The sequence below is a fragment of the Nuphar pumila genome, chromosome 4, assembly GCF_984573655.1.
Source record: "Nuphar pumila chromosome 4, dmNupPumi1.hap1.1, whole genome shotgun sequence".
Taxonomy (NCBI): domain Eukaryota; kingdom Viridiplantae; phylum Streptophyta; class Magnoliopsida; order Nymphaeales; family Nymphaeaceae; genus Nuphar; species Nuphar pumila.
The window spans coordinates 24,236,245-24,251,706 of NC_143252.1; the positions used below are offsets into that span (position 1 = coordinate 24,236,245).

At 37.1% G+C, this 15,462-nt stretch overlaps 1 protein-coding gene across 3 annotated transcripts in view; it reads left to right on the plus strand.

Annotated features, from left to right (window-relative positions):
- PDE149 (integral membrane TerC family protein) overlaps nt 1-15,462 on the plus strand; it is a 167,732-nt gene that overhangs the window by 117,663 nt on the left and 34,607 nt on the right. For all 3 annotated transcript variants that reach the window (XM_090002731.1, XM_090002732.1, XM_090002733.1), the window contains exon 12: nt 6,851-6,909. In XM_090002731.1, coding sequence (XP_089858857.1) covers nt 6,851-6,909 — 59 coding nt within the window. The remainder of the gene's footprint in view (nt 1-6,850; nt 6,910-15,462) is intronic.

Consider the following 15,462-nt stretch of genomic DNA (forward strand, 5'->3'; position numbering starts at 1 on the left):
CTGAATGTGGTCTTCAGAACATCCTCTGCCCTAATTTACAACTGATGGTACTTTTTACGAACATCTATCTTAGAGAACACCTTTGCCTTCCTCAATTAGTCGAACAGATCATCAATCCTAGGCAAAAGTTACTTGTTCTTCACGGACACCTGGTTCAGCATGTGGTAGTTTATGCAGAGACGCATGCACCCATCCTTCTTCTTGACAAAGAGAACATGTGCACCTTAAGGAGACACATTCGGCCTGATGAAGCCTTTGTCAAGAAGTTCCTGCAGCTCAACCAACTCTGCAGGTGCCATGCGATACGGTGCTCGAAAAACTGGTGTCGTGTCAGGCACTAGCTCGATCGAGAACTCGATCTCCCTGTGAGGTGGCAAACCCGACAAGTCCTCGAGAAAGACATCCAGAAACTCATGAACCACATCTAACTATTCCAAAGGTATCGCCTGACTGTCTATCACGGACACACTGGCCAAGAACACCATATAGCCTTGCTTGTGGTACTTAGAGATCTTCAACGCCGAGACAATCTTCACCTCTCTCATCGGCCTAGTCGCCTGGAACACCAGTGCAAACAAGTCAGGGCGCTCCAACAACACCTTCTTTCCCCGACACTGAAGGGTAGCATTGTGTCTGAACAACCAGTCCAGACTTCATACCCAGAATGACGTCATAGAAAGTCATATCCAGTATGATCAGGTCGGCAAACAACTCATGCCCCTTGATGACCACTCAAACTTCAATAAGATATTTCTCGCAACAAGAAGACGTACCCATCAGAGACATCACATCAAGAGCTTTCTCTAGGCTAGATGAAACAAAGTTGAGCAAACTCACAAAAGAAGATGAGATAAAAGAATGGGTAGCCCCCGAATCGAACATAACACTATCAAGATTTATTAGAATTTTTGTACCCTAATCAAACCTACCCTCTTAGGATTGATCCTCGCTCAGTTACAACCATACAATCATATTAGATTTCTTAATTCACATAAAAGGAATTAAATTAAGCTATCCCTATGGTCGACAACATGAAACTTAAAAAAATTCATATTAGTAAAAATATCAGGTAGCTCTTACAAGTGATAGAGACTCCTTTGGAGTACGAGTTGTGACTTTCTGACAAATTTGGATAAGGCTCAATTACCAAAAGAAAATTTTGGTACACAAAAAATGGTTAAAATATAAGATTTTATTGTCTGCTCTGATATCAAACCTGTAACGACCCCAACTCATCCTCGTTGAAAAGTGATTTTTTTTTAAACAATTATGGAAACCATACCTAGAGATCTGGGGCCTTACAAACATAACACAATCCAAACCACAAAGGATCTTACATTAACCCAACAATAAACTAATTAACTTTATTTATCAATAATTAAAGTTTAAGAACATAATCAAATAAACGTCAATAATAATGGAGTCACACGGTCGCAAAAAAAATGTCAAAAACAGTCACGCAGTCTCGTAGGCTCCCTATGGCAGTTGATCTCATCACTAGGCTTCAGATCCTGTGAAAGATATGAAGGGCATAGGGTTAGAATCGAAGATTCTGCGTACGAATTCCTCTAAAAATCTAAATAGACGAGAAAACATAAATCAAAATCCATGTAATATTTTTAGAGAAACATAACTAAAAAAATCTCATAACTCAATAGCTATTCAGGCATTCAAGATTAAATATCATGCATTGGCAATAGCTAATAGGAAAATAAACAAGTAAAATTGTATGAACTAATACAGAATAGTAAATATGCATGATATCAATGCACATGCATGAGTAACTTACTAAATTATTATGAGAGTTTTCTTTTGTATTCATGTCCCTATTAAATACACATAAATTTAGTTCAACTTTTCATTAAAACTCGTGGATACTCAAAACGGGTACAACAATTCCCGAAGTTCAAAATAGGTTCTCAGTTGTAGCTTAACCAGAGTTACCGGAAACGCCTAGGTAACTGGGGAAGCGCGCTTCCCCGAAGCGCATTTTTTTGGGAAGCATGATTCCCTTTTATGGGAAGCGCGCTTCCCCTAATTTTTTCATTTTTTGTATTTTTATTTTTTTTCTCTTTTTTCGCTTTCCCTTCACTTCCTAAGTCGCTTTCAGTTCGCTTCCTAGGTCGCTTCTGGTTCGCTTCCTGATTCGCTCCTAAGTCGTCCCACGCTTCCTGCTTTCGCTTCCCATATCGCTTCCCGCTCCCGCTTTTTTACTGACAACCTTGAGCTTAACACATAATTTGTATTTTATTACTGGGTTTCACACTTAGCCCTCGATCGATATCAGAAATCAACACCATCCATTGAAACATTAGAAATCAACATCTAATATCAGGACACTAGAAAAATCAACATCCACTGATGCCACTTTCTTGGTATACCAATAACAACAGTTGTGTCTACACACTACCCCCATGCAAAGTGGAGGAAAACTCCCTAAAACCGTGGTCGGAAGGTGAACCATCATATCGGGTTCAGGGGCACAATCCCCCACAGAGTTTTTGTATCCTCACGGTTTTACAAAATCGTCATCCAAGATTCACACATTGTGGAAGGGACATCCAGGAAGAAAACATTAATTACATTGTTCTATCTTTTTATCAAAAGATAGATTCTTTCTAAAGATTCGTTTTGCAAATCAACATGCAAAACACAACACGAGACCTTGACCCGTTACAAAGTTTAACAATGCAATTAATTCAGAAAATCAATAAGTTTCAAATGGATTTTACAATGCATAAAATAAGACTTAGAGCAACACCTGTTCGTGGCCCACAAGGCCTACAGTGGTTCACATCAGACCACTGATGCATCTCAAGCAAAAACTACAGTGAACATGTAACCGCACAATAATTCAACATGTCCATAAATGCACATTCATTCACACAATACGAATGTACATGTAAAACAATTTACATATGCATATGAACACATGCAGACAACATACATCCTGTCTCATGATTAATCTCATGCATAATATGTGAACATGCACATGATCATGTTAATGCAACAATAATACAACTTCAGAATTCACGTTTATAATATGCATATTTATGCCAACATAATATTATATTTAATGAGCATATGTAAACAACATTTTTGCCAAATTCGGGCATGCTTAGGTTACTAAACATAAGTATCGAGCCACCATGCTGCCCCCATACACAGGACATTACTAACTTGCTATTGGCGGCATGTTTCTCATGCATAAACATGCAGCCAATAGTGTTGGACAATAGACAATGTTGCACATAAATGTGTAACCTTGTTCCCAAAATCATAAGTGGGTACCTCTCACAACATTAAGAAGCAATACAATTTAAGCTAAACCATGACAACATAAAAGAAACTACGGTTTCAGCATGTTGCTAAAAAGAAACGGAAGAAAAGAAGTCTAAGCAACACTGTTGTACAGAGTAAACAAATTTTGTAAGCTCGGTAAACTTCCAACCCTACCAACCGATACACATAACCAGACAGTATGCAGCTTAACATGTATCCGAACTTGACATGGGTCCATAAGCATCTGGTTAACATGAGTCAAAATGAATCACTACACAAACCTAATTTCTATATAAATGTACCCAGTTCACTATGCACTATTAATCTACAACAACATACTAGTTTAATTCACAGTCTCTGTGTCTAAAGAAAAGCATATTGATTCCTTCACATGCTTAATGGATAAAAACATATAAGTCCTATTCACATGCGCAGTACAAAAAAAACCCATAAATTCTTGTAAACAGCCTTAGGAGACCAAAACAGAATTTTAACCGATCATTGTGACGATATGGAAACCTGTTTTGGGACCACCTGACAGAGTGGATATAACACTGTTAAGACTGTTTCGAATTAATGTGACTATAAAGCATCAACAACAGTGGAAAGAAATAATATATCACTGTTATACACTTTGCAAATTATCGACCCTACTGTCCTTGCACAGCCAACAAATTTTTAACTCATGTACGCTTTAATGATAGTTTTTAAAACACACTCTCAAGACTGTTTTGATAAACATAGTTATAGTGACAACACAATACATCGATATGGGCCCTATGATAAAGCTGGGAAAAATATATATCCGCTCTACAACTTATCAAAAAGAAAAACTCAGATCTGCTAAAATTTTATCAACAACCAATGGTTTTCAGTTTATGTGAATATGTCTTATTGACAGTTTAAACACAAACACCACAACCGTTATAAGCAGTCTACCAGACTTGTGATAGGTCTGGTTTGGGATCAAATCGTCTGGTTTGGATCAAATTTGATCCCAAACCAGACCATGATGGGTTAAATATGGCCCTGACCGAAATCCCCACTCACACACACACACACACACACACACACACACACACACATATATATATATATATATATATATATATATATATATGGTGGACCCTGCAGCTCAGATCTGACCCCAAACCGTGGTTGAAATTTTCACAGGGGGGCCAATTCTTCTATACATATACATATATATGTATTCACATATGTATTTGTACATAAACACACCATTAATGACCTAAGAAAAATTTACAGCTATGGGCATGGGAAAGAGAACTGTTTGAACAATAGACATATTATCATTTAAATCCACATATCTGGACCAGATCCGTGCATCTGTGGTGATCGGCAGATCTGTCAAGATCTGTCCTTACGAACAGTGGGACTAATGTACATAAATCCAAAACAGCGTGTACATGCCGAAATATAATTTATTGACTGATTTACCATTACATGTATATATATACATATATATGCACGTATATATGTGTTTATATATATATATATATATATATATATATATATATATTGGCTGAAAAAGAAAGGAAATCATCTCATATATATATATATAATCAATGAGTCGTTATGTATATACCTATATATACATATCGATTTTTGTATTTTCCTTTTTCCTTCTTTTTCCTTTCCACTAAAACATTACATAAACTTGGCCTAAGCTATTTCTCCCCGTTCGAATCGATAGAGAAGCTTGTACCTTTGTTGAAGTTTGAAAAATGACCGGAAGAAATATGAGACGATTGAAGAAGAAGAGGGTCTTCTCCTTCTTCTTCTTCTTCTCTTTTTTCCTCTCTTTCTCCTCTCCCATGATTTTCCTTTCTCTCTCTCTCTCTCTCTTTCCTCTTTCTTTCTTTCCCATATTTTTTTTGAGGTTTTTATAGAGGAAGGAATCCTCGCCCCTCTAGGGTTTCCCATATGGGTCTGGAAATAGAGCTTTCCCATGTGGGACTCTATCTCCAACCCTTCTTTTCTTATTTCTTTATGTTGACTTTTTTTTCTACTTACTACCTCTTTTAATACTTACCTTATTTTGTTGTTTACTCAACCAAATTGGGCTCTTCTAGAGACCCTAATTATTTTGTAACCACCACATTTAATAAAATTTGGAATTAATTATTTTTAATAATAATTTAATTAATTAATAATTAATAAATATCCAAAAAATTCCAGAGGGTGTCTTACCCCTCTGGGAGTCTTTTTAACTTTAAATTTCCTTAAATTAAACTTGTATTATTGAATTTAAAACTTTAATTTCATTGGACCTGGATTTTGGATCTGGATCAGATCCTAATTAATATGGGTCTTAGACTGAGTTGAGATCCATATTAACGTGGATCATACGGATCAGATCAAATTGAATCCAGACTCGGTCTCGTCGAGGCGGGCCTTTTTTGAAAAAATGTGATTTTCGGGTCAACCGTAGCCCGAATTCAAAAAAATAAAATATCATTGAACTGAGAATTTTGAGGCGCATCTAATGATATATAACTTGAATTTCACCCAAATTTAACCTGAATTTTGCTCGAATTTCGCTTGGTTTTAAAGGTCAAAAATAAAAGTTTTTATCAAATTTCAATTAGCCCGTTTAGGTCTTGTCGATGAGACCTGGGCCAAGCCCATATTCAATTAATGTCACCTAATATCGAGTATTTTACTGATGTTTCTACAACACTTAGCCAAAATTTCAAAAAGCTAGAATTTAACTTAGTGTAAAAACACACGATATTACAATAACGTTAATGTTTGCTACAATTGATTGTGCCTACACTTGTTCTAGCAAAGCCCTTTTTTTTGGTCAAACCTAACTTTATAGATGGCATTTACATGCTGTTTTAGTAGAAACTGATTTTTGGATTGCTGGACCTGTGTATAGGTTTTTCTGGCAATGCAATTGTAAATGCATCAATTTTTCCTAACTAAAAAAAACCAAATTTTCGTTGAGAAAAACATACTTCAGGGCGATTCCCACTAAATCGGCCATGCCGAACACATCCATGCCGAACACATCCATGCGATTAGAAAGCTTTGATTTTTCTAAATTTTGGTGTGCAATTTGGAAGGAGAATTATTGATTTTGGTCTTGTGCTATTAAGTTCTGTGTGCCCATGCCCAGTCTTCTTATTCTTGCCATGTCAAATCTCTCTTTATCCTTTTATTGCTATTTGAAATATATTTTTGTCCAACTATTTGTGAATGTAGTGCTATTTATGCTTCTTGATTGATTTTGTACAAGATTTTAGCATTTTTTCCATGAATGTACAAAACAATGATGTTGATTTAGTTGAGAAGAGGTGGTGGCAAAAATCATCTCTGCCTCTCCAAGAATTAAGCAAAACAAACAGCTTGAACATATGCCAACCAAGGTACTAGGCATTACAACACTTCAATATTATTTTAAGTTGGATTTGGATTCTGGTATATATTCAGATGGTGCAGGTGATAGGTATTTCTGTCTATTTATTTTGTCAATATGCATCTGTTAACAGATTCACCACTGTGCACTTTTCTGATAGTGATTCATTTTCTAATACTGTTCCAGGTCTGAGGTCACTCTATACACTGATATCCACTAGCATGTCTCAGTTGGAGTATTTGCAGGTAATTTTTCTCGTCGGTCATGCAGTACTATAGCTTACCGTGTCCTTTCATAAAAAAATTCAACCATCCTTCAAGTTTATATCCCATAGGCATATAAAGGTAACATTTATTTCGCTTCTTGTTGTAAGGAAATCAAGCGGAAAGCAAACCACAATGTACACAAGCACAAGTAGGTGTGTCAATGGGTCTGGTTTACCCGGACTCGACATGGACCAAACCCTATAGGGTCCAGGTATGGTGACAAATAAGAAGATCCGATTAAGACCCGGGTCCAAACCCGAAGGTCCGATTAATACATGGAGCTGGGGTATAGTTTGTAAAATTTTATACCAGACCCGACCCGAGTTCCGATATAGACCCACAATTTTCAATGTAAAAATGATAAAAAATATTATTTTACCGGGTATGGTCCGGGTCTGGTTCATGTAGTTCTTATTGGATCCTGGAATGGTTTCTCTTATAGTAGACCCGATTAGACCCGGGTTTAGATCCGATACCATACCCAAAATCTGGTCCAAGTCTGGTTCCACTTGGGTCCAAACCAAACCCGACCCGTTGACACCCCTAAGCACAAGTACAAGTCCTACGAGGGACAATACAAATGTCAAAGGCAATACAAAATCACACAAGTGCATACATTGGCTACAAAGAGCTTAAATGTGCACAAGCACAAGTCCACAGAGAGACAATTGTAATGAAATCAAGTGGAAAGAAAAATCATAATGTGCATAAGCACAAGAACAAGTCCTATAAGGGACAATACAAATGCCAAAGGCAATACAAAAGCACTTAAATGCATACAATGGCTACAAAGATTCTAAAAGTGTACAAACACAAATACACAAAGGAACAATACACAAGCCAATCAATGGCAAATACATGAGATCACAAGAGGCACCATAGAGCATAAACAAAAGAACACAAAAAACATAAAAAATGATAATCTTTATTGATATAGAATGCTTAGGAAAGCATTAACCAACATGAAGGGGTTTTAACTCCTTTATATATGTTAAAATAGGTTTTATATATATATATATATATACAGTTGTAATCTGTATTGCCTTTAAGTGTATTTTGGTCATTGTACTATCATGTAATAGCACTGTTCATTAGGAACAGTTTTTCATTTATTTATTTTTTATCTTTTTACTTAAAGCCTTTTTTGTAAAGGGCATGGCCTCTACGGTCAAAAGACTATAGTCGTTGGGGGCTCCCCAACGGTCACATTTGTGACCATTGGGAGCTCTCCAATAGAGCTCCATGCTCTCCTTTTGTGTATAAATAGGGGTTGAACCCCTCTCTTGTAACCAATCCTTTGCTTAAGCATTTCCATTCAACAAAGATATATTTTTTTTACTTTTGTGTTCATATTCTACATTCTTTGAAGTTGCTTGTATTGTGTATTCATTCCTTTGTATTGTCATTTTCTGGACTTGTGTATGTGCTTATGCACTTTGCTTTTTAATTCCGCATACTTTCTTACAATATAGACATTACAAAGGGTCATATAGTCGTTGGGATGCTCCCAATAACTATAAATATAGCCGTTGGGGAGATCCCAATGACTATATTGGACAAAGTTCAATATACCCTCATATAAGAATGAAAAGACAAAAGATGTAAAAAAAATGAACAAAGACAAAGCTGCCCCTAATGGGCAGTACTTATTACATGAGTACAAAGGAAAACAAGTTTTAAGGAAACCTCATAAGGAATGAGAGAAATGAGAAAGTTTTAAGGAAACCTTATAAGGTATAAGAGGTAAGCAAATAAAGAAAGATAAAGAAGAAAGCAAAGGCAAGTTCATAAAATTCCAAATATGGCGTGATTTCCTTTTTTTTATGATGATTATGTCTGGTCTATGTTAACTGATGAAACCTAAGTATTGACAATATACACAGATCTGGTTATTAACAGTGCAGAAAAAATTGAAAGAATGATAAATGGAGGAAACCACACTCAGTAGCAATGTGACTAATCACATCTGGGTGAAAAAAAAAACAAGAAGAAAGATTGAGGGGAAGAAGGAAGAGGAGAAGAAATAAAGAATCAACGACGTTGATTTTATAGGGTCTTATACTTGCCCTGCCCTGATACCATGATAGAAATGGTGTGTAGATTGTTCCTTGTAGCCACACAATGCAAGAGAGAAACAATATGGGAGAAAGGAGCAAGGGTCTTGTGTTTCAGCCCCATGCCCATGTGTATATATATCTCTTGTGTATAATAAAGGAAAAGATAATATACAGTAGCAAAGATAGAAATGCCCTTACAACACATTACATATTCTTAACAAGATCAAGTCGGTGGGCAGACTCTGTCCATCGAGTATTATATCTTTGTAGTACATAAGTCACATATAAGGAATTTTGTCCATCGAGTATTATATCTATGTGTAGTACATAAGTCACATATAAGGAATTTTGTCCTACCGAATTATAGGCTTCTAAAGCATGGTTTAACAAATCAATTTGTACACTTAGTTGTTTAGCAAAATTCACAGAGATGAATGAATGAGACACCACAATCGAATAAGATAAGAGTCGCTTGATCAACGATTAGAATGGTACCTTGCACTAGATCGCTCTTCTGTAATTGCTTTGTGGAGATGGCATAGGCTCGGCCTGTCATTTTGTTCGCAGTGGCCTAGTTTTTGCTAATGTGGCTGTCGTTGTTGGTGTTGCTGTTGTTGTGAGGTCTATCCTCCTTCAGATGTTCTCCTTAACGAATCTTCTACCTTCTTGCAGCACTCACGAGCATAGTGACCCATCTTGCAACAATACAGACAACCTGCAGTCTTACAGGGGCATGGTTGTCCGTAGTGAGACCGGTAGCAGTTTGGGCATGACAAATTCGACTGCAGACAAGGCTGGGCTCTTGTTGTTTCTGCCTCTTGGCATGAGGGACAAATTTCTTTCCTCTGGAATGGTGGTAGTTGCCATAAAAAAACTACTCCTTGTTGCCCCACCATTTTCAATTGATTTCTTGGCTTGTCCTCTCTTGGAGCGCTCTCACTCCTCACTCAGTAGGATAGCTGCCTCAATTGCATCAGAGAACATTACAGGTCGATTGGTCATCACCCGGTACCGTAGCCCATCCTTGAGTCCTCGGACAAACTTGGCCGCCATTGCTTTGTCAATCGTGAAGAGGGTTGGACAATAGTGTTTCAAGTTTCGGAATTTGGTGGTGTAGTCCACCAGACTCAAGCTTCCCTGGCTCAGCTCAAGGAACTCTTGTTTCTTATCTCGGGCGTGCTAGGGAAGTATGTTTTCAGGAAAGCCTCTCGGAAATCTCCCCATGGGATAAACTCAAATTCAGAGAAATTAATCTCCTAGGTTGTGTCCCACCACTTGCGGGCATCACCCATCAAATGATGTGTCAAAAGCATTCTTCTTGTACTCTGGCACATACATGACCCCAAATGCTCGCTCTACCTCCTCTATCCAGTTTTCTGCCATCTCTAGATCAGACTTTCCCAAGAAAATTGGGGGATCAAGCTTGAAGAATTTCTTGTATGTAACCCCTCCTAGGTTGTGGTTTGCACCCCCTAGTGCAGCCTATCCATTCTGGTTTTGTATGTGATTGTTCATAGTTTGGGCCAGGTTGTTGAGGGCATCCATTACGAAGCCCCATTGTTCCTGCCATTCACTGGCAGCCCTTATGCTCACACGATGATACATCTACCATTTGTTTACCAGGGTTTCATGAATAAGTGGTCATACCATAATTAATTGGATTAAGAGCAATGTGACTATGATTAAAATCAAAGACATCAATTTATCATAACATAGCTATTTTCTTATATCTCAACGACAATATTTGTTCAAAACTTAACATTGCTTTTTTACTATGAAAAGGAAAACTAACTATTAGGAGTCCATTAACTCGAGTCATGACAAAATGTGGAGTGTGTTGCTACTCCCTAGGGATAGTGTGAGAATTTCTTGACATAATTCTTCACATTGCTTGTGTGCCTCTGCTTCTGCATTGCCTCACTTGTTGTGTTGTTTGGGAGAGATTGCTCCACCGTCTCCTGGGAATCCTTGTAGCTTGAGGCATCGTCGGCGAGAGCTTCCGTTGTCGTTCGCTTTCTATCATTGGCTTGCTTCATTTGTCACTCTTGGATGGAATGACCCGTCTCACCACAATAGAGGCAATCTTCAGTGTCACGAGGGCATCCCTGTTCCTCATGGAGGTGATGGCACCTCTGGCACTCTAGCCCTGGCTGTGACCAGGATTCAGCCAACACCTCGGGGTCGGTACTTCCCCAAATCGCCAGCTGGAGGTCGCGTATGGCAGCCGCTTGTTGTTGCATTGCCCTAGCTAGGTCGTGCAATACTTCTATAATTTTGTTGCACTTATCTTCCCATGCCATCTAGATGCAATAAAGAACCTTATAAGTTTTCTACACGACGATGGATTCTCCTCTTGTGAGATGTACCTAGCAGGATCTTATCTAGGTTTTGGATTTTTTTTTCTAAGTTCTCATCGACAATTCAGAGTGTTCTATAATTTATACTAAGTTCTCATAAATACTTTCTAAATCAATAAATAGTACAAATTCAGACTAAGAGATACTTACAGTGCAATGCAGATGTTGGACGAGTCTTGAACCACAAACTTTATCCTTGCTCTGATACCATAACTGTAACTCCCCAAAATTCCTAACTTGAAAACTTTGAAAATATTTTTTTTATAAATAATAAATGATCCTTTAATTAAAATCGATAGCACAACGGAAAATATTTGGGTGATCTAAGTTAGCCAATCTTGGGTGGGTTACAGGCAACCATACAACTATAGCTATTTGGATCCCAAACTTGTTGGACTTGGGTCCAATCCACACACACTGAGTCTAACAGAGAATTTTGAATCCAAATATGATTCACTCCAAACCAAATTCAAATTATAATTGATTTGAAATTGTTAAACATCAAAAGTTAGCATTCCTTGAGCATTGAAACAGTTCAGACATCAAAACAAGGCCAAGAACGGAAAAGACAAAATATGGTTTCAGGACTCTATCATGTCATCCCGCCATCTCTTGCAACCTCTAGTCATCACCTAAAAATGGTAAAATAGAAGGGGTCATACTCATCAAGTCTGTTAGGTTAACTATAACTCTATAATGTTTGCAGACAACCAAAACATACATAACACTATCTTTATCATAGCGGATACATGTTTATGCAATGGAACATTCACTTATGAGACACAATCATAGACAAGATATACAATTACTAGTTCAATAAGGATGACACCAATCATTCAGTAGGATAATTATAGCATGCAATATCCTCAAGATATGCAAATAACAAATCCGAAGTGTTTGCAGTATTAGGGCATATTTTTAGTTCAACAGAAGGGAAAGTGATCTTTGTATAAGGTCTTTGTTTCTCTTTATTATTCGTTCCATCGGGCACTCGTAGCACTACTCGAGATAGAAGAAACGACATCAGGTGTTTGTTATGCTATATATTTTATCTTCCCCAAGTATCTAACTGAATCAAAAACCAAATACAAGCTGTCATAGGCTTGGAGAGAATTCTCGCATAGGAATCATACAAACTAGTTGTTGAAATCTACCACCTAAGACAAAATTTGGTAGTTCCAGGTCTCCTACCTCCCGAGGATTAGAGACCAAGTGAGTTGTGATTCAACAATGCTCTCACTTAACATTTTGATAATGTGGTCACTCGGGAGTGTACCACCTACCCTTTCCAAGGTAGACCGTAGATCTTTTTCCTTTTGTTGACTTAGTCAACATCTTGGAGGGGGTCCAATGTTGGACCCCTCAAACGTCTAGTGGGAGCCCCTCCAAGGTCTCCTCTTTCTTATAAATAAGGGTGAACCCCCCTCTTAAATGTATTCAATGCTTGGAGCATTGTTCTCTATTGTTCAATAAAATTCTTTATATTTTAGCATTTGTGTTCTCTATTTGTACCTTGTGTATAATTTGTTCTAAGTGTTCTTGTGCCTTTGTGCACATATCCCTTTGTGGAGGTGGTGCTTATTTTGCACATTATCTCTTTTGAGATATTTTCACATGGTATTAGAGCGAGGTTAAAGTTTGAAGATTGTGTGATTCTTCGTATTTGCAAGTGCCTCGAAAAGCGTGCATTTGACTTCTTGGTGATTAGAGTGGGGACTTCTCTTTCCTCAATATTTTGGAAGGATTTTACAACAAGACTTAAAAGTCTTTTTGTGGTACGTATAAATTCTTCATTCTTCCCTCTCTAATGGGTGAAAAAGAGTCCCATTTTCACTCGGTTTTAAATTAAATAGCTCCAACTACCATGTTTGGGCCGGAAATATGGAGGCTCACATTAAAGGGAAAGGTTTTTGGGGATATGTCAAAGGAACCATTCCCGAACCTGAACCTAATATCACCATTATTGAGAAGGGTGAAATAAAGGTTTTTGACAGTGAAGAGAGAGAAAAAGCTTTTGAAGAATACAACAAAAGGCATAAAGAATGAGAGATGAAAAACTACAAAATTCTTTCATGGTTTTTCTCTTTCGTTGAAACGAAAATAAATGCAAATATATTGAAGTTCAAGAAATCCTTTCAAGTTTGGGAGTATCTTGAAAGAATGTATACTTCAAGAGATTTGTCCCATAAATATTATCTCCAAAAGAAGGCATTAACTCTTCAACAAGGGGAAATGTCCGTTAGAGAATATTTTGCCGAGCTATCTACTATTTGGGATGAACTTGCTCTACAAGAACCTAAATGGAGTGGAGAGGCAATTGAATTAAAGGCCAAACAAAGATCATTTCTTCAACTTTTTAAATGGGCTTAGACTCGAGTTCGAACAAACTAGGTCCTCTCTTTTGTCTTCTTTCTCTTCTCCTCCGTTGGAAGATGTGTTTACCAAACTAAGTGGAGAAGAAACTAGATTGGGGATGAATAAAACCAATCTAAGTGTGTTGGCCGTTCTCTCAAAGGATGAGGATGAGGGTGCTTATGCCGTCTCAAGACCGGGGAATAATGTCAAAACATACAAACCCCCTCACTTCAACAAAAATCGAGGAAGAGAAAATGGTGGGCAGTATGGAAGAAGAGATTATAGTAAAATCATATGCCATTTTTGCAAAGAACCGTGGCATATTAAACCGGTTTGTCTTAAATGAAAAAAGATGGTGGCTATGTCTACAACTTTTCAACCAAACAAGGAGGAATGACCATCAACTTCCAACAATGCTACTTTGTTTCTAAATCAAATCATGGAAGCTCTTCAACCTCTCTTCAAGGGATCCGTTTCCGGAGCCGCCATGACCACCTTCTCTCCTCCCGGTAAAACTCTTTGGCTCTTAGACTCGGGTGCATCCTTTCATATGACTCCAAATGTTTTTGTACTTTCTAAATACTCAAAAAATTTGTCACCCTCTTTTGTCTCTACCGCGGATGAGGCTTCTCTTGAAATAAAAGAAATTGGAGATTTTGAAAGACAAGGTTTTTTTATTCTTAAAGTTAGATTTATCCCAAAACTAAATTTAAATTTGCTTTCCGTCTCTCAACTATCGGATCATGGGTGTGATATCAAATTCTCATCAAATAAATGTTGGATACAGGATCGCCGGTCCAAGAAGTTGATTGGAGAAGGCTCTAGGAAGGGGAGATCTATACTTTATGGAATTTCTTCAAATTCTAAAACACTCTTTTTATTATGTTGCCCAACATAAATATATAAATGTTTGGCATAAATGCCTTGGGCATCCAAATATTGTCAAGCTTTCTTATTTACATTTTGCTAAAACTTTATGTAAAGACAACTTCAATTGTAATGATTGTATTCTTGGTAAAATGAGAAGCTTACCTTTTGGAAAAAGAACTATGTTTTCAACTAAGCCTTTTGAAATTGTGCATTCGGATGTATGGGGACCGGCACCCGTAGTGTCTAAGGAAGGGTTTTCGTATTATTTTATTTATGTTGATGATTTCTCAAGATATAGTTGGATATACTTCCTCAAACATAAACATGAGGTTTTCTCTACCTTTAAGATTTTTCATATGATGATACAAAATTAATTCAATAGTAAATTACAAACTCTTAGAACCGATTTCGGGGGAGAATATCTTTCAAATGATTTCAAAAGTTATATTGAAAATAATGGGATTGTTCATCAAAGGTCTTGCCCCAAAACACCTTAACAAAATAGATTAACAGAACGAAAACATAGACATATAATAGAAACTACATGGACCTTACTCATTTCTCAAAAAATTCCAAAAAGATTTTGGGCCGAAGCGGTTCTTGTATCGGTTTACCTCATAAATCGACTTCCATCCAAAAATTTGAATCAAATATCCCATTTTGAAACCTTGTATAAAAAAGAACCCGATTACAATAGACTAAGAATTTTTTGTTGTAAATGCTTTGTCCTCACCGAGAAGAATGATAAACTATCTCCCAAAGCTATTCCTTGTGCGTTTTGGGGATATTCGGAAACACAAAAAGGTTTTAGGTGTTATGATATTAAAAATGACAAACTATATGTCTCAAGAAACGTAATTTTTTTAGAAAATATGAGTGGTTTTGAAGAACAC